Genomic DNA, 24,000 nt, shown 5'->3' with positions numbered 1-24,000 from the left:
TTGGCAAGAGAAGAAGAGATCCACTTTGAGTTTGCCACAGATTCATTTTTATTTGGGGTGTATCGACACAGTGCAGACACCTAAGTGTGAGATCCGAGTCTGCGGCAGGTGGAACAGACCAGAGAGAGAGAGAGAGAGAGAGAGAGAGAGAGAGAGAGAGAGAGAGAGAGAGAGAATCCCACTGACATTTTATTTATTTTCATTTAACCTTTATTTAACAAGGCAGGTCAATTAAAGAACAACATTCTTCATTCATTATCAGGCTGATCTCACTGCTGTGCGGCCTCTCTCTCCCTCCACTCCCTCCCTCCTCTGTTTGGAGAAGTTCAACGGAAAGATCTTTGTCACTAAAAGACGAAACCACCAACAAGGCTGAACAGTGTTGCGGAAAATATTTGCAATTTGGGATTTCTCTGACTAATGTTAGAGTTGAAACTCTAAGCCTGTTTGTAGTCTATTACATGGCATCGAATCAGAGAAGCCTGAATCGAGCACAATCACAAATGTATCTTGTGTGTACATATAAATATTCAGTCTTATTTCAGTTTGTCCTCTATTAAAAAATCTGTACAAGTTTTTTTTTTTAAACGCTAATTTGTCAAAACCTATTAGTGTACATGATTTGCTGATCAGTGACTTCGGATAATCTAGTAGCTCTGAATAGCTTTGATATCTGACTGACAACCACTGTTGATGCTGTTGGCAACTCTGCATTTGAGCTAACGTTAGCGGAGCCAACTTAGCAATTTTCTTACTCGATTTGGCAACTTTTAAGACCCTTTTTGCTTTTTTTTTAAAGAGGCTAGCAAAAAATCCACCCACTTTTTGTGCTGACATGAGCCTCTCTCTGCCAATGAATATATAATTTGACAATTTACCTCCATTTTATTCCTTCATTCTTAGTTGTCTTTTCCCTCTTTAGCTCTCAGGGAATGTATGTTTTATTCCTCCTCCTGCACACTCTATGAAACTATTCCAAACCTCTTTTTTAATGCAAATTTCTAATATTGTAAGAGCAAATGTAAATGGTTTGCAGTGTAATTCATTCATTCAATTTAGTTCACGATAAAGTGAGTTAAGCTTTGACTTCATTTTGTAAAGATCTTTTAAATCTTGTACACTCTTTATGTTGTAGAAATTATGTGCACAACATGAGTTTCCTGAGTTTCCCTCTCAATAGAAAAAACTGAGATCCAGCTGAGAGTTGTTCTTACAGCCAGCAAAACAGCTTCCACCTCTATAACTCTCTTTAAGATATGTTACCGTACAAATAATATTTAATCAACTGAAGTAATATTGCAGATGTTAAAAAAAGACTTAAGCCTATGATTGAGTACAATTTAGATCAATTTAAATAAACTACTCTCTTCAAAAAATTAGAATAAAGAAGACTGTGAAGAGTATGTGTGTGTGTGTGTGTGTGTGTGTGTGTGTGTGTGTGTGTGTGTGTGTGTGTGTGTGTGGTCTCTCTTTCCTTCCTCACTTGTTCGTCTTTGTTAAATAAGAGATTCAGTCGCACACAAAAACAAAAAAATACCTAAAAACAATTTTCAAACCAGTGGTGACTCACTCAGTACTTTATTTACATTAGCGTTAAAATTCATTTCTAAGGAACACAGCTGACTCGTTTAAGCCTCCATAGCTTGGTTGCCCTTCCAGTACTTGCATGGTTGGAAATCAATTTATTATTTCAGTCACCAGTGGTCCCTTCATTGCTTGAGATTTAATTAAGTAATTGATTTGTTAAAAAGCTTGAATACATTGAATAATGAATTAGCAGAGGTTACACACTCTTCTCTCCATTTCCCATTATAGGAGTTATTTTCAAACCAATATTTCACCTCTATTACTTTTGGTAAAGAACCACAATCAGCCGTCTATTGATCACCGCTTTCCACCGATCTGCAACTTACTGCGTGTGTAATATCATTGTGTATTCAAAATAGCGTTCAAGCTGTTTAACTTGAAGAAAATGACAGTAAAGCAACGAGAATAGTTCTCTTCCACTTCTAGTCCAACTGTATTTGTACTTTTACTTTTGAAATTGGTAAAAAAAACAACAACTTACGATTGGTGGACGCTGCAGTTGTAGAACACAAAGTCCACGCTGGCAAACTTCTTTCCCGTCTCCTTCGACTTCAGATACAACTTTATTACACGTTGATCACCTACGAGGAGACACAAAATATCCAATTATCAGTACTTTTTTGTCTACAGTCTTCCTGTACTTCCATAGTGCACAACAGATAATATCATCTACAATTAGTGTGTGGCCAATCCAATGTATTCTGAAGTGTTAACAGATTAATTTTATGTGTTTCTTATCAATTCCTGCTTAGCTGGTATTCGGGAGCCACAGTGTTTGTGGAGCCTTTAGCTATTTATGGGTTTTGTTCAGTAGGTTTGTGAATCAGCAGTTTCTAATTTTGATAATCACAAAGTAGTGGGTGCATTTTAAGAGCACAGTTGAATGCACTGGTTGAACAAAGCAAACTAACCTGCTCCAAAATGTGAATATATATATATATATATATATATATATATATATATATACACACACAGTATATAAACTTTTTTCTTTTTTTTTTTTACAGAAAGTCTAACTTGCAGACCACCAGGACTCATTCATTGCCTCAGATATATGGAGTCCCGAAGTAATAGCAATAAATGAATAAGTAATTATAAAACAGTAATATGAGCAAATTGCTTTGTCACATTTCATGCCAGTGGTGTTGTCGCCCTCTCACCTCTCAGCCTATCACGTGGCTCCTGCCTCTTCAGCTAGCAGTGGTGACTGTTGACATCACCACTGTCATAACAGTTCAGCATTAAATAAATCAGTGTGAAATAAAAGTGTCACATGCAGAAAAGAGGCCAAATGTCTATTTTTATGAGGGATAGGAAAAAAAGAGACTCATAATAATGAGCCGAGTTTTACACATTTTACACAATTTATTCTTATTAATATTTACTTCATAATGTTTTTTATTTATTAAATATTAAACACTTTGGGATTCTACAGATTTTGCTGGTTTTGAATTTATTCACATTTCCTTCAGGTAGTCAGATATCTGGGAACTTTTTTTTTTACCCTGGTCTCGTGTGATGGGGGCAACGTCTTTTGTAGAGGGGGACAGGCAGAAGATGCGTCCACCGTAGATGCGTCCTTCCGTCTCTACATAGTCCTCAAAGGAGCAGTTGACTCCAGCAGACAGACTGGGCACATTCTGGGTCTGAAGCACCAACTAGGATGAGGAGGAGGAGGAGGAGGAGGAGGAGGAGGGGAAGCAGAAAGGTGAGGGACAACATAAATTTACACTGATATACTTCAATAGTAATGCAATAAACAAGATTTCTACTGCCCCACAGCAAAAAAATGCTGCTCAGATATTTGGCTCAAAACTCACTTGTCAGCTCGTTCTCAAAATGACGGACAGATTGCCAGTGATGACACAAGAACAAGCTTTATTTAATCTCATTTCACATCTATCTTGCTCACTTCTCCCGTCCGTCTTTCTTTCTCCCACTTCCCTGTCACACACATACACACGAACACAATACACACGCTCTGACACATCTAAACATGCATACACTAACACACCAACACACTTTACCTGCACTTCTGACATGGTGACGGAGACGGTGTCAGGTTGGACGGAGAGCCGGACGCACTGCTCCACTCTGGTAGTGAAGCGCTGCGGTTCCTCTGCTCGCTCACAGTGATCCTTCCTCGAACATCTGGAGAAGGAGGACGCACCACAGTCACGTCTCAGTTCAAAAGCCTTGGAGATAATGTTTCATTCAGATCACACCAATCCTGGTACTGGTTGTCCTTTTTTTTTTTTTTTTTTTTTTCTTTTTAGGTAAAATACATGTTGATCAGTGTTTGGTCAAAATGTGGCGCTGGCAGCCTCAGCTGTTTCTCACCTCACCTTATATTCCGGGCTGTTTAGAGTGCAGGCATCACTGAATTAGTGATGTACGGTATTTATTGACAAACTCAAGGATGCTGGTTTCAGGCAGAGATTCTGTTTATTGGTGGGTGCATAGATGCATGGAAATTAGAGGTAAATTAGAAAGGTACGGGAGACTGAGGATGTTTGCAACACTTGCATTTTTCAAAACTATTTGGACTAGACCAACCAAACTTTAATATATTAAACTTACATCCGTCTGCTAATTACCCATACCACTTAAAGATGATTACACATGACGTATCATTCATCATTGACCCCAACCCTCGGGACAGTTGCACCACTGATCAGGGACATTTGCAACATATTAAAAACACATGAAATTTCACTGATTAACTTTTGCTCTTTGTCTCAATAAGGAGGATGAGGAGAACATGAGACAAAATAATTCCAAAAATAAACTTGTTTGTATTTTCTTATGCGTCAAAATTAGCAATTATTGCTGCATCTGTAGTGCTATTGGAAAATATTACCAGCGTATATGTTGCCTACTTTAAACTAAAGGAGTTTTTTTTTTTTTAAATACTGTTGTGTGGTCAGTTTTGATTTATCTTGAAGACAGTTACAACAACTCCCCCATTCTTCCCTATATATGAACAACCTATGAACTCAAAGGGCTCAACATAGAGGTAAGTGGAATATATTTTGTTAATGGTGACATGATTCAATTGCGTTGGTTCTTCGGATCTTGACATTTGGTATCCTGACAACAATATGTACTTGTAGTCATAATTAATCTATGGTTTATCAATAGTAAAATAATTCTAAATTCTGTCAATCTTAATAACAGATAAATTTTAAAAACAAAATCATGGTATAGTGCAGTCAAACATGGAGCCCAGTATGCAAGTGGCGTGAGAAAACAAATAGAATATTTCATTAGTTCAGGTGGAGCACAGAAGTTGGACTCGTATTACCTGATTGGCACCAGCTGCTCGTTCATGCTTTTACCATCATCAGCTGCTTGTAATGACTAGTAACGTCCATTCATATTAATACAGGTGGTAATACCAACAATTGTGGGTGAGTACTCTGCTGATACCTCCATGCCCACCCCATCTGCTGCCACAGCTTTCTCCACCACCCCAACCCCCCCCCTCCTTATGTGCTAAGCCTTTGGTATTGTTGACTTCACTAAAGTACGAGTGATGCGTGTTTGTGAAAATGTTTCCTTCAAGAGCAGATTTTTTTTCCCATCATAACTAACTATATAATTTTGTATAATCCTTAATGCAATGTCTCTCACTGAATTAGCAGAATACATTTATGGAATGGAGCTACTGACCAGAAAAAAAATTAATTTCCTAAGCATCAATTACATCTTTAGGAAATTCAGTTTGTCCAACTTGATGCTGATTGGAGTGTAAAGGGTCAGTATGAGTATGAGAAGTGTAAAACAAAGACCAAAGGAACTTCTGAGCTAAGCTGTTTTTATTTTTCCTGTACACGTGAGTAAATGTATATGTATGTCTTTCTCTGACTTCTTGGGAAACATAGCTCTTAGATAAGCAGGTGAACTGTGTGTTCAAACACTTAACACACATGCACTTCCAAACAGGTTTACATAATTGCCTAGTTACTTTGAATTGATGGGAATTCCTCAACTTTGTTCATCGCAGAAACAGATTAGAATTAACCACAGAGCACCCGCTTACCGTATCCACTGAGACCACTGCCTGGAATCAACATAGTGAAGAGTGGATGCACTTACACATTATGAAGCACACACCAGCCACAGTGAGGGTCTCCTGATCCCAGACAAGCTCCACAGGAGGTGTACTGCTCGCAGCTCTCCACTGGTACACGTGTAACCTGGAAAATACACACACACACACACCTGGTTAATGTTGCACACAAATCCTGTGTACACCACCTTCAAACAGCTTATACCATAATATAGGCCTAGTATAAACAGGATCTACCGGAGGTGTCCTGTGCCTGGAACATGAGATTAAAGGAACAAGCCCACTGTGACTATCAGAGATAAACAGCTCTGGAGGTGCTGCTTACAAACTCCACACCGCTGCATACAAGTCGAGCTAAAGGGGGGGAGAAGTCGAGGTTTAAACACATGCAAACACACACATGGGTTAAGATTACACCCTCTGACAAACCTCTCTCTGTAATATACGATGTAATGCCCACAGTTCTCCAGTGGATCAGGACAAGCTGATGCAAGACAGAAGTTTATTTTGAAAGATACTAAACAGGATCTAGAAAAAGTAAATTAATCAGGATTCTACACTGAAAACAATCCTAAATGTCTGGACAACGCCCTTTCAAATTAAAACAAACTGGACCTTTTATTCTCTCATTTACTGAACAGATTAACAGCCATACACAGTCCTCTTATTTTCCTAGGATACTGTATGTACTGATAATGTTTCCCTTGTTGCATGTTGAAGAATTTTGAATTACATCTGATAATATGAAAACTGGATTACAAAGGAAAATTAACTTAACCGGTTTTACAAATCAATTTACTTGTAATGAGGAGTACTACTCAGCTTGTGATGTCATGAGGGTTATTCTGAGTTGAGCTTGAACACTACACATTTTTAGCCATGTTAGCATGTACGGCTCTGTGGATGGCAATGTCAGAATTATCCCAACAGCAATTAGCTACATGCTATGCCATGAAATTTTGTACAAACCTTTGCATTTTCCCTCAAAGGATGCAGCCCACTGACTTTGGTGATTACCTAACTGTTCCTCCGGCACCACAACAATGTTGGCCACAAACATTCACGTTCACTACAGGATGAACTGTGAGAAAACTGATGGTTGACGCCTCAGTCTTTCATCTAGCACCATTATCAGGTCATAATTTCAATGTGGACGACACTTCGGTTTAATATCTGCAAAACTAATGACATTCCAGTCAGCCTCATCTGTGGTGTGTGTTTAGTGCTAATTATCAAATGTTACCATGCTAACGCACTAAATTAAAGATGCTGAACATGGTAAACATTATATCTCCTGAACATCGGCTTGTTTGCATTGTGATTTGCATGAGCTTGTTAGAATGCTGATATTAGCATTTAGCTCAAAGCTTCACAGAGCTGCTACTGGCAGTAGACTTTAATATTGTGAATTAAAAAGCCTGAGTTACAAACATGGGGCATGGAGTTTGAACGATGCGAGCATTTACCAAGCAGGGAGAGTGTAACGTAAAGACAAAAAAAAAAGTTTCATTATGGGAAGTCTGGGATCCAGGATCTTTGAAGCTCAACCTGCACTCAGCACTAAAAATCAGGATAGCTCAGCCTCTGCTGCATCAGTTTTGCCAATTATTTTCTTAATCTGCCCCCTGCAGATCCCCCAAATTTATGGATGTGTGATAGAAAATGCAGGAGGATCCTTTGGAGGCCTCCTATGCAGCAAAAAAAAAAAAACATTCTGTCAGGCTGTTTCGCCTTGACTTCCCTATTATACTCTCAGATACATGATATCCCAACAAGTTCCAGCTTTAATTCAGATTTTAAATGCATAATAACATATGTTGTTTATAAAACCTCACAGCTGTTTAGAACAAACTCTATAAATCTCCAAAATCATACATTGAGAATGGCAATTTTCTGTATTATCAGTCATTAGAACATAAGAGGAGCATAGTTGCTTAATGCCTGTGAATTCCTTGCAAAGAATATGCTATTGTACTTAACACCATTAAGATAAACATCGAGGATTACTCCTTTTGTCCGCTAAATCTCTACCGGCTGCCATCTGTGTGTCTGCATGACTAAGATAAGATGAAACTTTAATGATCTCTTTGGGGAAACCATAGAATTTGGGTATTAACAAGGACATCAAACAATGCTGTCCAAATTTACCTGTCTGTTAAACCGCTACCAAAGAAGACCGTGAACATCTTGAGACACGGTGAGACGGACGAGAGTTACCGTTTAAGAAGTCCATTTCCACAGATAGTTGTCTTTGCAGTTATCATTAAACAGACATGTTTTCTGCTGCTGTCTGCAGCTTCACCATCTGCCATCTGTCTGCACAATTACCAGGAAGCACAAGTTGAATTTCACTCAGGCTGTAGAATACTCTAAAGTCACAGAATTCTCCTTTAAGAGAACATTTTGAAATGCTTTAAGCATGGCTGTGCATACTGAAGTTTACTCTGCTCACTCTTAAATCTCCAAAATCTCCAGTGTACATTATCTGCATCCGTATGGCTTATCTCAACTTGCTGGATGCTGTTTGCCAGTGACTGGCAGACAGGAAACCGCCTCAGGCATACACACACACACACACACACACGAAGAAACACACACACACCAGCCCACACATTGGTGGAAAATGTGAAAATTATTATTTGAAGCAAATTGAGAGTTTGAAACAAGTTTTCTGGGGCAGTTGTTAAATACTTAAATACATCGCTGACCACGCAAGACAAGCTCACACGCATGAGCACATGCAGGCACACACACCTCCAGCTGCCTGTGTCAGGTGAAGTACGACATCAATAACACTGCAGATGCAGGGGGCACACCAGGTGAGCTGGAAGGTGGTGAGGGTGAATTCTAATGGAAGCTGCAGGCGCAGCAGCATAGAAACCTTCAAAGAGGAAACTCTTCCTTCGTGTACTTTAAAAAAATAATAATAATTCTCAAACTTCAAACAGTAAGTGTGTGTCAGTGTGAGCAGTCAGCATCAAAACTTTACATTCCAGGCAACGCTTTGGACTCCATTTGTGGCGTGGTGAGACAGTTTGGTTTGTCTGTTAGGGTGCAAGTCAGGTTTCTCTTCTGACATGTATGATTTAGTAGCATTTGGGTCATAGTTGCAAAGAATGCACAACAAATTTAAAATCAGTATCAGATGTATGTTTGCACACAACAAATCACAAAATCTTAGGTAGGTAAAAACACAGAAAGCATGCACTTTTTTGCAAACGAAGAAACTACCGACATATAATATGTATGTAAAGCAAGACGCAAAGTTCTACTGAATTTTTTTTTTATACTCCAGACAGAAACAACTATCATATGGATTGCCATGATATTTTGCACAGACATTCATGGTCCCCATAGGATGAATCCTGACCACTTGAACCTTCCTTTAGCCCCAACATGAGGTTGGCTTTTTTTTTGTGAAATGTGTCTATATCTACCAAATGGATAGCCACAAAATTGCCAGACAATGATTGTCCCCAGAGGATGAATCCCACTGACTCTGGTGATACCTAAATTATCACCAGCTCAAACATTTCACTGAGTGAAATATCTCAAGGTCTACGAGGCAGATTGCTATAATATTTTCTACAGGAATTCATGGTTCCCAGATGATGTATCGTAATGACTTTAATGATCCCCTGACTTTTCCTCTAGCCCCACCATGAGGTTAACATTTGTGGTTTTCAGTGAAATGTCTCATGGACACATTGCTATGAACTTTGGTTCAGACATTTGTTTTCTACTTATAATGAAGTATAATAGCTCTGGTGATCCGCTAGCTTTTAATCCAGCTCCGTCATCAAGGCCAAATTTTTAATTTGTCTCATACCTTGGTTTAGGACCAAATACCTGCAAAACAATGACATCTCCGTCAGCAAGTCATGTATAGGCTAGCGCTAATTAGCAAATGTTAGCATGCTGACGTGTTAAACTAAAATGGTACGAAAATAACTTGTTGTCATTATGAGCATGTTAGCTGACATTATTTAGCTCAGAGCACAGCTGTGCTTCTGTACAGCCTCACAGGGCTGTAAACTCATATCAGCAAAGTCATTCTAATACAGGTAAAGGAAAACCAAAACCAATGGTGATGGAGTTGTATTAGTAAAATTACACTGAATGAAATTGATATTATGATATTTTAGTAACTTTATTAACACAGACCACCCTTTCCAATATATTTCGGCGCCTGTTACTTTTGTCCTTTTGTGGTAGGGATATTGTATAATCCTAATATGATGCTATTTCCAGATATATCCACTAGACAGCATTCATGCAAACAGCACAGAAGCCTGTTTTATCCTCACACTGTACGTCTCCTCTTATCTTATGGCAGATTCATAGCATGATAATAGTAACCTGTGTCTGATAACTATTATAATGCTACCATTACCAGGCACAGGCCTCTTACAGGACACCAAATAGCAGCAAATTGTAGTCATTACTTGCGCCTGGACAAATACCACGCTAGTAATACAGCCTATCTGATAGAGGGAGGAGAAAAAAAAAAAAACATGTCATCCTCAAGCACAATAACCAGGGAGAGAAGTTTATTCAATGGGGTTTTGTGATAGTGGGGCGGATGATGTATTCCAATAGAACAGTTCAATTATTGAGTTTTAGAAAACAGATAATGGGATGGGAAACGAGAGATGCTCAGCCAAAGACTCTTTGTCTTACTGAGGTGACTGAGGAGTGCGTGTTTGTGTTTGTGTGTGTGTGTGTGTGTGTGTGTGTGTGTGTGTGTGTGTGTGTGTGTGAGACAGTAAGTAAGTGAGAATCACCCACTTATATTAAATATGGCATTTTCATCCCTGGCCTATTTGCGGCTGCAGAGGGAAACACATTCATCTGTGGACAGTGAAGGGAGGGGGTGGTGGGGTGGTGGGGAGAATGAGCAGAAGAGGTGGAGGAAAGAATAAGATCTCAGAGGGAAAAAAATGCCCATTTTAACCATTAGTTTTTAGTCTTCAAACTAATAATGGACAGCATTTGTGGAGAAAGGAAAAAAAAAAAACTTCTGGTGTGATACAGATGCTTTTTCTTTTCTTTTTTGTCATATTTCCAGAGCGGAGGAGAGAGGGAGAGCGGAGGAGATGCTGGGTGGATGTAGGGAGGGGGTTACAAATAAATAACAGCTACAAATGAGCTTCTCTCATTTGGGTCGTGATAGAGAGGCTCTTAATTTGCCTAGTGGCAGATGAGAGGAAAGAAGGGGGTGTGGGTGGAAGGAGGGGGGGGGGGGGGGGAGGGGGGGGGGGGGGTCGGTATGAGGAATGCAGCGAAGGATGGATGAGAAAGACACACAAATGTAATTGCGACTGATGTTTCTTTCCGCATATGGGGCCCGTGTGGTCCCAGCTAGTTGCAGCTATAGGCCCAGCTGTAATTGTCCCATCTGTATAATATAGAGGGGTGGGGGTGGGGTGGGGGGGTATAAGGCGCTATCACTACACAATAGGGTGATGGATGGCTTATTCTGCCAGTAAACTGGATTCTGAGACTGCCACACACACGCCCATGTTACCAGCAACATGCACACAGATATGCAATTTGTGGTAACATGCATACATTGATGCAGAAGTATTTGCTCATGCAGCTGCTCTGTGAGTTAATAAACTGCATGAACTTTAACATGTGGCTGTAAATTACAATTCAGTGAACACAGCAAACAGGTACACACACACACACACACACACACACACACACACACACACACACACACACACATACACACACAAACAATGAATTCTGGATGTTATATGACTCTAGGTTCTTATAAGACACACTTTTTCCTCTCTGGAGAATTTTGGATCCTTTAAAATTTTGGTTTTACTTATTTATTTATTTGTCCCTCCAATTTCCCTTCCCTCTCTTCCTTTCCATCTTTGTGCTGTGCTCTCATCTGTCTTGAATTTGGCTGGACACACAGAAAAAACACAGCAAATGAGACCATAGATCACTGGTAAACACCCAACAGACAAAACCATGGAAGAAATAAGACAGCGGGCGCAGAAACAGAGGAGACATATAGACCTTTGTGAAGAAAGAGATTCTCTCCATCCTTATCCTGAGAAAGTGCATTCTTGTTTTCATTAGCTCTGTAATCACCAGCAGGTATTTGCCATATTCCTGCAGTTTCTTCATCCCACAGGGAGTGTGATGGAAACCCAACGCCCTACTGACAGTGTATGACCAGCAAAACCTGTAAAGTCTCCTTCTTTAACATGTTTATCTTTGTCATTTCTCCCTTTGTGTCACTCCTGTGCAATACAAATAGCAGGAAGAAATTTTAGTAGATCTGTGTAGATCAGGCTGAGATTACAGTGGGTGTTTACAGTTTAAAACCACATTGTGTATCACTTGATGTAAACATACACCCTTAATATTAGTGAGAATTAAAAAAACGGTGGAGTGTTCCCTTTACGCTAAAGAAGAAGCCATGCTCGCCTGAAAGGAACATTAAGGGACAGTTTTGGGGATATCCACTTTCTTATTCTGAGCAGTTAAAAATGAAGCTACGGCAGAGGCCGGTCAGCTTAGAACGCAGGGGCAAACGGCTAGCTTAGCTTAGCTCTGTTCTGCCTACCAGCACCTGTGAAGCTCATGTTTTACTTCAGAATTTAACCAATAATAATCATAAACTTTATTTATACAGCACTTTTCATACAAGACGTGTAGCTCAAAGTGCTTTACAATAAAAAAAAAAATTGTATTAACAAATTGTACTATATAAAAAAGGAATATATAAGGACAATGAAAATAAACAATAAAAGGACTGTAGATAAGATAAGTAAATGAAAATAAAAATAGAAACTAGTAAGAACAGTAAAATATGAGAGAATTAATCAAAAGCCAAGTTAAATAAAGAGGCTTTCAGCTGTAGTTTTAACAAGTTTTAACAAGTACGATGTAACATATCAATTATTGAGCTTTAGAGGTAGAGATGTTTTGACCTTCGAACAGAGGTGATGTTGTAGCTTCATATTCAACAAACAGACACGAGTGGTATCAATCTCGTCATCAAATTATTAAAAGCAAATGCTGAACTGTGGCTTCAAACACACTGTGGTTCATATACAAAATGATCATGCCTGATGTTTGCTCCAAAAAGCAGCATTCAAACATACAAACTTACAAGAAAGATCTAATACACCCCATGTCCATCTCAGCCTTCGCTTATTTACACTCACACACACACACACACACACACACACACACCTTCAGAGTCACTCAGTTCAGTTCTTTGACAAATCAACTTTAATCCATTCCCTTGCTCAAACCCAAGTCACGCTGTTCCTCTCAGCCACATTAAGACATCTCTCTCTCTCTCTCTCCCTCTCTCTCTCGCTGTCCGTCTCTTTGATCGTCTCACAAATCACATTCTGATCAGCCGATCACTCATCTCTGCCTTGACAGACAGACACCTTGAGGCAGGTTTGTGCAAATAAGAAAAGGACTAAGTTATCACGCCATCCACAGTGCAAATATGATTCATATAATAATGATACAACTAAAATAAAATCTGACTAAATTTAAAAAAGGCCTCATGAATTATTTTAAGTTGTAAGCAATCATAAGTTTTGCAGGGATATTTAATAAAAATGTGTTATTTATGTTTGAAATGACAATAAAAATATTTTCATCAAATGTTTTGGAAATTCAACGCTAATTGCCTGAATTGGATTTTGTGCAGAGACGGTATGATGTGCATTTCCCAGTTGTTAAATTGACTACCACCATGAGGAAACTGTAGCTGTGCCCAGGTCTCAAACCCTCACAAGAAAACACCACAACACATGCAGTGGACGCCACACAGACTGTTAATGAGCACAGAAGCAAGAGCTGCTATCAACACTTCTTACAACACTTCCTCTACTGTTGTCAACTTAAGAAACAGCTTCTATGTCTCAGAAGAAGCCAGGCACAGTGACTGTTTATATCTACTTTACATTTTTTTTTTGCATAAACCAAAATGAGCGGGCTCATTTTGGTTTATGCAAAAAAAATGTTTTTGGAGGTCAGAGGTGAGTAAAAGGCAAGTATCAGCCTTCATCTTCAGACAGCAGTGGCCCGGGAAGACTTCAATGTCTTTCTCAGAGACACTTCAGAATTTATTTTCACGGCTGCCTTCTGCTTGAAATGACAGTGACTTTAAGCAATAGTCTTAACAATCCTGTCACTTTAATTTCAGTTTGCCAAGGAAAAAACAACTGCTAAGACATGCCATCCCAAAAATCAACTCTGCAATTAGCTGACAGGGCCAAGGGCACTTCCATTAGATTGCTGTATCCTCGTCTCATTATTCTCCCCGTCCCTGTCTTCACTAACATTTTTTGAGCGACTTCAAAGTTGGACAAACACCAAAGAAACTGTTTTAAAAAGGGAGCACACGACAGTCTTTTCTCCCTGACCTCCAAGTGCAGTAAATGCTGAGTGAATTGAATATGAACCCTCTCTGATGCGGTGCCAGGGGTAGGGTTTCTCCGCTGTGCAGTACAGTGCAGCTCAGTACATTTCTGTACTGTAGCTAAATCAATACACGGAGGTACATCATCAGACCATTATGCCACTGTCTGAGCGGCCTCGCGGAGGCAGGGGGCGAAGCCTTTGGCTGCCAGCGGGTCACCTTACGAAGCTGTTTTACAAGCAGACAGGCTTGACCTTGCCCTGTGAGTACAGTAGTGGAAATCTGGTGGTGTCGCTAAGGCGGGGAAAAGATCAGAGGCTGGGCTTGGCTTCAGATCTGCTTTGTACACCCAGTAGATCACATGAAGAAGTAGATTACAAAGACCCCCAAAAAAACAAATCAAAATATAAAATACATGGCCTCTGGCTAGATTAGCCTGTAATGAAATCTAAGAATAACTCATTATAATAGGAATTAGGTAAATAGAAAGCTTCACCTCATAGCTGCACTTTGGAAGCAGCACAAGGTAATTATATGATAAGTGAGTAATTAGGTAGAAAAGGTACAGTAGAAATCAATATATTATGAGATGTAATCCACTTAGTCATTTCCTTTAAAGCAATTAGGTGATGTCAACCATGGGGACATAAAGGATCCAAGAAATATGTCTGTCTCGGTGACGTCAACAACAGACTGTAATGACAGGATGAAAAATCTCTCTTACCCTGCTGTTTTTATTAAATCGGGACAATTTAAACATGTAAGGAGGAAACAACAGCAATGATAAAATTGATTTAGAGTCACTGTTCGCTTTTATGAGCACAAAAACGATATGACATCACTGACCAGAAAGCAACCGACCAAAAGCTAAAGGCAGGCAGAGATACATAGATATACATAGAGCGAGAGGACATAGAGAAACTGTGTGTGTGTTAGTGTCAGTGTGTGTGTGTGTGTGTGTGTGTGTGTGTGTGTGTGTGTGTGTGTGTGTGTGTGTGTGTATATAGCAGAGACACAAAGAGAGCTGTGTATAAATCCATTGCTCGCTAATCGAAAACTCTCCTCTCGCAGTGAATCGGACGGTTTTATGTTTTCACTCTACGTGTGCGGATGCTTACATGCGAGTCTCTACTGCTGTACAGATGCGCAGTCTATATGCTGCAGTCCAATCCACCACTTTTAATTATGTGTGTGAGTGAATATGGGAAAAGGTAAATTGCTCTGTCAAGCTGGGAAATGGGCTTTTTGATGTTTGAGCTCTCATCACTTGGCATTTCTATTATTCAACAAGGAGAGAGGAACGGGGGGGGGGGGGGGGGGGGGGGGTGAAGAGGGGATGAAGAGGACAAACAGGGTGAAGGTATAGCTCACTTCTGAAACGCTCATCATAGAGTCCACGTATATAAGTATATGATGGGATTTCAAGTGGCATGGTGAGAAGGGTCCTGCCATACAGCAGACCTTACTCCAGAAGATCCCAGGTGCAGGAGTGAGCTGCATCACCGTCTTCAACAGCATTTTTTTTGTTGTTATTTCAGTTTCAAAGAGTTGTTAATTATGCACACATTTTTACATGTCACCTAACTTTAAGGTCCCCTGTGCTCTTTTAATTTAGTGGCTTTCATCTCATTGTTTTGGTCTTATAGCCCAGAGCGTTACTGCATGCTAACCTGTAATTAGCAAACTGAGACGCCAACTATTACCCTGAGGACTTTGTGGAAACTAAAACAGGGGTAAAAACAGAGGGAATATTGGGGTGAGAATATTCAATTGCCAGAAACATGACTCCAAATTAATGCTAATGTTGTTCTATCTGCCGGATATGGAAATAAGCAACTTTTTGCATGTTAACCACAAGCTTACAGCTTGACACTGACATTTGGCCTTGTATTTATTGGTCTTATATATCTGGCATATTCCAGAAACTAGCAAAAACTAGCCTGTTTACCATTAATGTTAGTCCTACCACGTATCACAGGTGACAATTTACGGTTTGCAAGTATTTTCCCTGGAATAAAACATAAACATGGACTTCACTTGTGTCTGCGACGTTTGCGGTTAATTCTTTTGCATGTGTGCATAAAAACATTTTGCCTCAAAAGGAACTATTTGTAAGTTTAGCTATTACTACATAGCCAGCGTTAGCATTAGCAATTGTTTACTTACCTGTCTTGGCAAGAGCTTCAGCTATCATTGTGTTTACAAGACAAGAGTTTATAATACGCCCTCTGAGCAGCGCTGCTTCTTCAGGGCAGCCTGGACGTTAATGTGACTTGGTATCATAAAGTGAAGTTTGATGCTGAACGTTTCTTCTACGCTGGTAAGTAAACAGCTGTTAATGCTAATGCTGGCTATGCAGCAATAGCGAAACTTACAAATAGCTTCTTTAAAAAAACATGAATTACAAAATGTAGAGAAATGTTTATTTTTGCTGTCCTGTATCCTAACCCTAACCCACCACAATGTAACTAACACACTATCACCATATGCAACAAGCTAATCTTTACCTGACTATCAAAGTAAACCTTTTATGTGTTTGTAGCCGCAAGGTTGTGACACGCTTCACTAATGGGAACCCCTTTGCTCTTCCCATTCGATCGCAGCACCTTCACCACCCTTGGACTTAATGGCACATGCCACACCCTCTGGCAGCCGCATTGGAAATCTACGCTCTCCGTAACAGGCAGCTACATCTCTAAACTCCTGCAGTCTCAAGACAACTGATCAAACATTGTTAAACTTTGTGCTATTGCTGTTGGGGAATTTATCATTCCTTGTATTTTCTCATTAGATTGGATCCCCGAATGTAACTAAACCTCTGTCCACAGACCAGAGAGAAAACAGCTACAGTTTTTGTTTTGGATACTTTTTTTTTTTTTTTTTTGGCTTGAAAGAAAAGCAGGAGTTTATACACCCCTGGGCTTGGCCGGCGACCTTAAACCACGATACATTATCTGGAGTCCAGACAGCCTCTGGCTAGGAAAACGTTCCTCATCAGCAGGCTGAGGAGGCTCTGCACACCCTCTGGTCCTGTACTGTCTGGAACACAAGTTCACATTCAGCAGCAGAGGGAAGATCCTTATTCTATTCTATGCTGTGTGAAGCCGCAACCGGGAGAGCACTTACTCCACAAACTCACTCCATCTGAAAGTGAGGACCCCTAAGAATATTGAAAAGATGAGGCAGGGAAAGAGGCAGAGAAAGGAACAGAGCATATCCTGCGAACCAATTATATTTTCCCACCTTTTCAACTCCCACCACAGCTCTCGCTCTCTCTATCTCTTATACTCTGTTTCATTTTCTGACTGGACTGTGAATTTGGTCAATGTTGAAGTGAAAGGCCATTATCTCTGCCGTCCAAAGAGATGGTCACTCTGTCTTGTCTACTCTGTCAAATAGTGTGGTTTCGGATTTTCACTGAAACAAAATTACAGTTAAAAGATAAAATTTAAAACAAAAATTGCCATCACAGCATGTGTGTGAGGCAAAAATTATCCGGTACAGATATAGCCACTGTATAAATCTACCATCTTGAATCCATTTGAACTTGCTATTGTAGCTTTTGAAAGAATATCTAATAGTAAAGGAGGAAACGTTTTGGGAAATATGCTTATTTCCTTTCTTTCTGAAAGAAGAATGAGAAGATCAATACCACTCTCATATCTACATACTAAATATGAGGCTACCAACAAGCAGTTAGCTTAGCATGAAACCTCCCTGTCAGCGACTATAAAGTTCACTAACTAACATGTCCTGGAGTCTTTTTGCCATCACATCAACTCCCTGTAAAATTACAACTTGTTGTTTTTCTGTTTCTGTATGAATTAAGGAAACAAAATATAATACGGTAATTATTAAAATTTAAATGTACCCACAGGCAGATTTATTTAGGCTGGCTGTTTCCCCCTGCTTTCATTTTTTAAGCTAAGGTAGGCTAATCGCCTGGCGGCTCTAGCATTTGCTATTAATCTTTTTTTATCTAACTCAAAAACCTCCATGTCAAGAAAGTGTGCAAGAAAATGAATGACCACATTTCCCAAAATATCAAACTGTTCCTTTTAGTAAAAGAAAAGAAAAGAAAAGAAAAGAAAAGAAAACGAGTTTTGGAGGAAAAAAGAAAGAAAAAAACCCTCAAACTGGATTCCTGATTATATTCTAACCCTACTCTGAGCGGAGAAGCATTGTGGTTTCTACCAGGCTTCTCCCTGTCGCAGGACCTCCCATACTCGCTGCACTAACATGCACAGGCATGTAGTGGACATATCAGCGCTCATCAAAAATAAAGCACTGGCTTTAATAATTGAAACAGACTTTCTGGTGGCAATAGCAGTCATCTTTAATGCAGATGACAGGAGTTAAAAGGGAAAATCTGCAAACACTCCCAGCATGGACTTTCCATGCAGCTTTCTTCATCCTGCTGCGCAGCTGCTGAGCACTGCTGGCTGAATCACAGATACTTATTGGATACAGGCCCAATGCTGGTACAGTATTATCATTATAATTGATAGCATTGCTTAAGTCTTATAGTCTCTGTTGACAGCTCACTATTTTGTTCTTTTTTGCAAACGTACAGTAAATGATTCTGAAGGTTTCCCAAAGCTCTAGTTTCTCTTTCAGACACTCACCTTCTGTGGTTCATCTGAGACTTGACCTTGCAATTACAGTACATTTTGTAATATTGCTGATCTAGCAGCGCTGTCACGATCTAGAAATTCAGCTTTATTCTGCTGTTGGCAGTATAATGAATATAGGAACTCACACTGATTCTAATTTTGTTGTCAATGTTAGTAATTTTGGGAATTAAATCCGAATCAAATCCAAGTTTTTCTTTCTATGCATGCATACATGATTCTGTGTTTCAGCGAGTGTGTTCATGTGGGTAGGCTCCCTCTGCATCAGTATATATTTATGTATCTCCCGGTACAGTACAAGTCACTCCCTGGACTCCTATCCATGATCGAAGGGGCCTTATTTCCCCCGGTCAAATCAACACAGACGACGTCCATTTGTATCAATTACACTCCACTTCCTCTTCGGACTCATTCAGATACATGGAAGTCAATTATGTCTAATCGCTGGTAAATTACACAGCACTCACATGGCAGTTACTGTCTACATAGTGGGGAGTCTCATTGAAGGTTATCACATCGCGGTCATTAACCGTTAGGAGATAAGAGTCATGCAGGTAAAGGAAGGAGAAGAGAGAAAGTGGAAGAGCAGCCGCAGCTAAACTCTGACAAATTGTTTGAAGACAGGTCAAGATAACAACGCCGAGATGCCACGACTGCAGGATTTCGTTGTACCGTTTATGTTGCAGATGAGCAAGTGTGGGAAATGAGAGGTCAGTGAGACAAAAGCAAATCATGAAAAATTCATTTGAAAAAGCCACATAATACTGGACAACAGTGACTACAAAAACGTACAGATTTGGTAAATATGCTCTTTAAGTGCACTTGCTTTCATGAGTCCATTGAAAATACATATTTTCTAAATCAAATAAAAGTAGCAACATTTACCCTATGAACTGTAAACTAAAGCCTTATCATGCAGAAAGTGACACAGTGAAATTCATTTGTGTATCTTTGCTAAATTATTTGTTCTAAAAGTTTGGTGATTATTTGCAGGGCTACATAGTAAAGTACTGTATCAAGCTACCAAGCCAACCGTTAATATGTTAGCCAGCTTGGAACATGCTAGTGATTGCAGAGTTGCTACAGTTCTGTTTATTCCCCCTCGCTGCATTTCGCTGCTTAATAATTCATTAAAGAATTGTTAAAGGAATGAAACTGATAGTTGGCAAGCTTGTTAGCTTGGTCGCTACCAGTACAATAAGTACACAAAGTGTAGGCTTATTAAAAATAATGTATTTGTACTATTAACTCCTGCCCCATAAATGTCTGAAAAACATGTAGATCATAGTTTATCCACTCACAGAGGAGGTCAAATGAAACACTGCTAATAAACTAGATAGTGTTTTAAATGCGGACGTGACCGGGCCTTCAAAGTGAAAACCAGATTTATTATTCATTTGGTTTTTTTCTTGCATAGTTTGATTCAAAAATCTAAAACTGTCACACTTTGAAAGACTAAATCTTTCACACTTCAATTCAAATGCAGAGGTTGTGTGTATACTGTAGGCCATCCCTGGTGGAAGGGGGATATGAGGCTTCATCCTATATATGACACATTTAATATTCATGATATTAATTAGCACTCATGACTGTGTGTGTGTGTGTGTGTGTGAGTGTGTGTGTGTGTGTGTGTGTGTGCGCGCGCATGGACATGTAATACTGCTTAATTTGCAAATGTATACATGCACTGTAGGTATGTAATTAGCTTGATTGCTCCCCCTCTGTATGATTTCAATACATCTTTCCTCATTAACTGTTTATGGTGCTATTCCCCTGTCCTCATTTTCTTTTTTCTTCTACTCTCTCTCTCTCTCTCTCTCTCTAAACTTCTCTGGATCTGTTTTCAGTACTGTCGATCTGAGTGTGGAAGCAGTGTGTGTATATCGTTGCAAACATATGTACACTTACATGCACACCTTGTTCAGTGTGTGTGTTTTATATCACTGTATATCACTAGAGCTCACCCTAAAACCACCAGACAGAAAAATGACCATAGATCATCATATCCTTACAGTTGTCACGGCAACAGTAGGATGCATTTATGGGACACAATGCTAACCTTGCATGAATATATCACCGTATTGTGAGTGTTCACGTGTGTGCTTCTCATACCTGTTTATCGGTGAGGGCGTATAAGTATTGATGATCCGGGCTGAAGAGAAGATCTCGAAGGATGGGACTCCCATCACTCACCACCACATTTTCATACAGCAAGGCAGGCTGGGTAATGGAGTTCACAAGGATCTGGAAGAGGACAGAGAAGAATGGTTACTGGTTAACAATAGTATAAACAACAAAGGACAAATAAATCACACTTGACTGCTGCCGTGGCTGCTCCCCTGATTACTCATGGTAATCCCGTGAACACACTGTGAACAGTTGTAACAGGAATAGGAATTTTCCTCAGATGAAATAAAAACTATTCATGTGGTCTGTGGATTATTAGAGAAACGGGGACTTTGTACCTGCAGAGACATGATGCTATTTGCAACACACCACCAACAAAAATTCAATTCACCGCCATTGTATTAAGAATGGAAGCAGAAATCTCATATATCTCTTATATATCTCAAAACCTGGCCAGATAAAAACCAATATTACCTGCATGGCTCAATATCACTAGAGGTAAGTGAGAGGATGTGTTTTGTACAATTTGTGTGAAACAACAACAAAAGCAACAACATTTGCAGGTTCCTATCAGGGCTAGACAATATGGGCAAATAATGAACAATAATAAAAACCAGAGATCACATATACTTATATATGATGATATATGATAATATTTTTTCAAATTTCATGTGCAAGACAGTCATAATAATAAAAGACCTACACCACCTTCAAGGCTGTCATCATCATACATATTCCTTTTTACACACAGTTATGAACTGATGCTTCAACTAAACAGAGCACTGACATCCAATCAGTTTCAGCACAGATAAAGCAGGAACGTCAGCATGACTTCACATGACAAGTATTGATGGGAAGAAACATCATGGCCCGTGGCTTGAGGAACCTCTGTATTACAGTATTGTCATATGTTCTGCTGGATCAGCCTGGGGACAGCACTACATCTGCGAATGTCCTCGACTGAGTGAGATGTGATGAAGCTACACCATTGGTCGGCTAGCCGAGTGTCGGACTTTTCCCGCCGGCCGCTGCTCTTTTCAAAATGGTTTGGCGTGAAACGTTTCTATTACATCCTCAGCAAATCCACAACAGTTTCGACCCTAACCCTTTATCTAACTCAACTGCAGAAGGTAACAAGCCTTTATTTCTATTTTCCCCTGTTTGATAATTGTACAATGTACAATGCCTCATTTTGATCCGCTCCCATTTGCCCTCTTAGCGTTACTGCATTACAAGTTAATACAAATTCAACACTTCACACTGTAACCGTTTCAAATTGAAAGCTCTCTTGTGTTTCAGTGGACTGAAACCCTTTGTTTCTTAACAAGGCTTTTTTTTTTTTTTTTTTTTTTGCTGCACTGACGTGCTGCAATAAGCGCATGTCTCATTTCTGGGTGCTAGAGTTTCAGAGTTTTTAACCGGACCACCGATGTGGCGGCAAACTGGGACTTCTTCCCAGGGCGCGCCACGGCCAGTCCGAACAGTCTGTAGTGCGAACAGAAATAAAATCATGAATGGACATTTACTCTCAAGCGCTTGTGCTCCTGTGACAATATCCTATTTACTTTTTTATGTTGACGGCACATTGTGCATTTACACATTATCTTCTATTAAATATTGAAGCTTAGAAATAAGCATTTTGACATGCCTGGCTGTGTGGCGCCATCCATGAACTGAAGGAGGATTTAACGCCGGCAAGTTAAAACAGCATTTAACCTTTAGTTTTGTTGTGTATGATCTCATCCCCCATGTGTCCACATGATGAAAGCACAAGGCGCATGGTCTGACCAGGAAAGAAATACTGTCTTGGACTTACGGCACCCTGTGAACACCCATTCGCAGTCCAGCCACATATCAGGTTTATACCTTGTCCTGTATCTTTGTTATCATCCTTAGCCTCTGCATTGAACACATCTAACCTTGAAGAACAACAACAAATTCTGGCTGAATACTTTTAATTCTTTCGAGACTCATTCCGTCTTCTCTAGCGCACAGCAGCTACAGTGTGTTCGGGAAAACAATGTAATCGGTTTCACCTCATGTAAAAACATTCAATTCCCATTTCATTTGCATTTAAGACTTCAGAAGTTTACTCACAATGTTTCTGTCGGCTGAAAAACATTTTCAGCACTTTCATTTGGTTCTCAATTTATGCTGAAACTCAAAATCATTGCCGCCACACCGTAGATATAAGTATACTACACAACCGAATGATGGTTCTTTTGTTGGTGCTGGCCGGTGTTAAGTCTACTGACAAAATGAGAGTCATGAGGGTCACTCCTCCTGAACCAGCCAGTGGATTTTTTTCCTTCCCTCCGTACTTTTTTTGTCTGGATCTTTCTCTTTCTAATTTCCCGACCTCTATCTGCTCATCCATCACCTGACAGCAGTTTAGTCTTCTAAAACTTTCTGTCGCCTAGACTCGCTCTGTCATTTCTCCTTTTTTCTTTTTTTTTTTTCTCATTATAGTCTCAACAGTCTCTGTGGTTATTATCTGCCAAATCACTTCCAGAGTTCCCCTTAATCTTTTTTTTTCTGAACAGAAGGTTCACTAACAGACAGGCTGTCATCATTGTATGTGCTTTTGTTGCTTAAGAGGAGGAGGCGGCTTTGGTTAAAAGTCAAGTGCTCTGACAAATCAGCTTTAAGGAGTTTCTCGGTGGGACACTGAGTATAAAATATTGAGATTTTGATTGTCAGACATTGTCACAAAAGTTGTAAATTACAGTGTTTGTGTGTGTGACCCAGTTGTTATTAGTTTCAGCAGTCGCTTATGTTGCTCCCGCATGAAGACACACACAAAAACACACACTGAAACTTTTTATGTGAATTGATCTTTCGTCCACTTGGCTCTGATGACTTCCATCTCTCTCTCTCTTTCTCTCTCTCTATCAACAACAGCTTGCACTCACTCTCACACACACACACACACACACACACACACACAAGAAAAAAAAAAACATGAAAACTCACAAGAAACAAACAAAAACACTTTATCTGACCTGTCTAAAACTGCTACATGCCCTGGGCCGCCCTATCACTTGTGAGGAGTGAAGGACTGTGGCGGAGCGAAGGGGGGTTGGGGGGCAGGAGCAGGGAGCGTGCTCTGCCCTACAGCTCGGGGCAGAGGGCAGTTGGAGTGGGATTCAGGTCAGCTGGCACGGGGGGGTGGG

The 24,000-nt window shown here is 39.9% G+C and overlaps 1 protein-coding gene across 1 annotated transcript in view; it reads right to left on the bottom strand.

Moving 5' to 3' along the window:
• Window positions 1–24,000, bottom strand: part of LOC111655265 (plexin-A1-like) — a 254,910-nt gene that overhangs the window by 110,545 nt on the left and 120,365 nt on the right. Inside the window, exons 4-8 of the mRNA XM_023406597.2 lie at window positions 20,813–20,944; window positions 5,686–5,786; window positions 3,615–3,738; window positions 3,092–3,245; window positions 2,069–2,168 (exon numbers count right to left, since the gene is read on the bottom strand). Of these exons, the coding sequence (XP_023262365.1) occupies window positions 2,069–2,168; window positions 3,092–3,245; window positions 3,615–3,738; window positions 5,686–5,786; window positions 20,813–20,944 (611 nt within the window). The remainder of the gene's footprint in view (window positions 1–2,068; window positions 2,169–3,091; window positions 3,246–3,614; window positions 3,739–5,685; window positions 5,787–20,812; window positions 20,945–24,000) is intronic.

The sequence above is a fragment of the Seriola lalandi genome, unplaced genomic scaffold, assembly GCF_002814215.2.
Source record: "Seriola lalandi dorsalis isolate HSWRI2012SDOR001 ecotype SW California unplaced genomic scaffold, Sedor1 jcf7180002054312, whole genome shotgun sequence".
Classification (NCBI taxonomy): Eukaryota; Metazoa; Chordata; class Actinopteri; order Carangiformes; family Carangidae; genus Seriola; species Seriola lalandi.
Note: the sequence above shows the minus strand (reverse complement) of the source record. Positions and strands in the feature narration are given on the sequence as shown.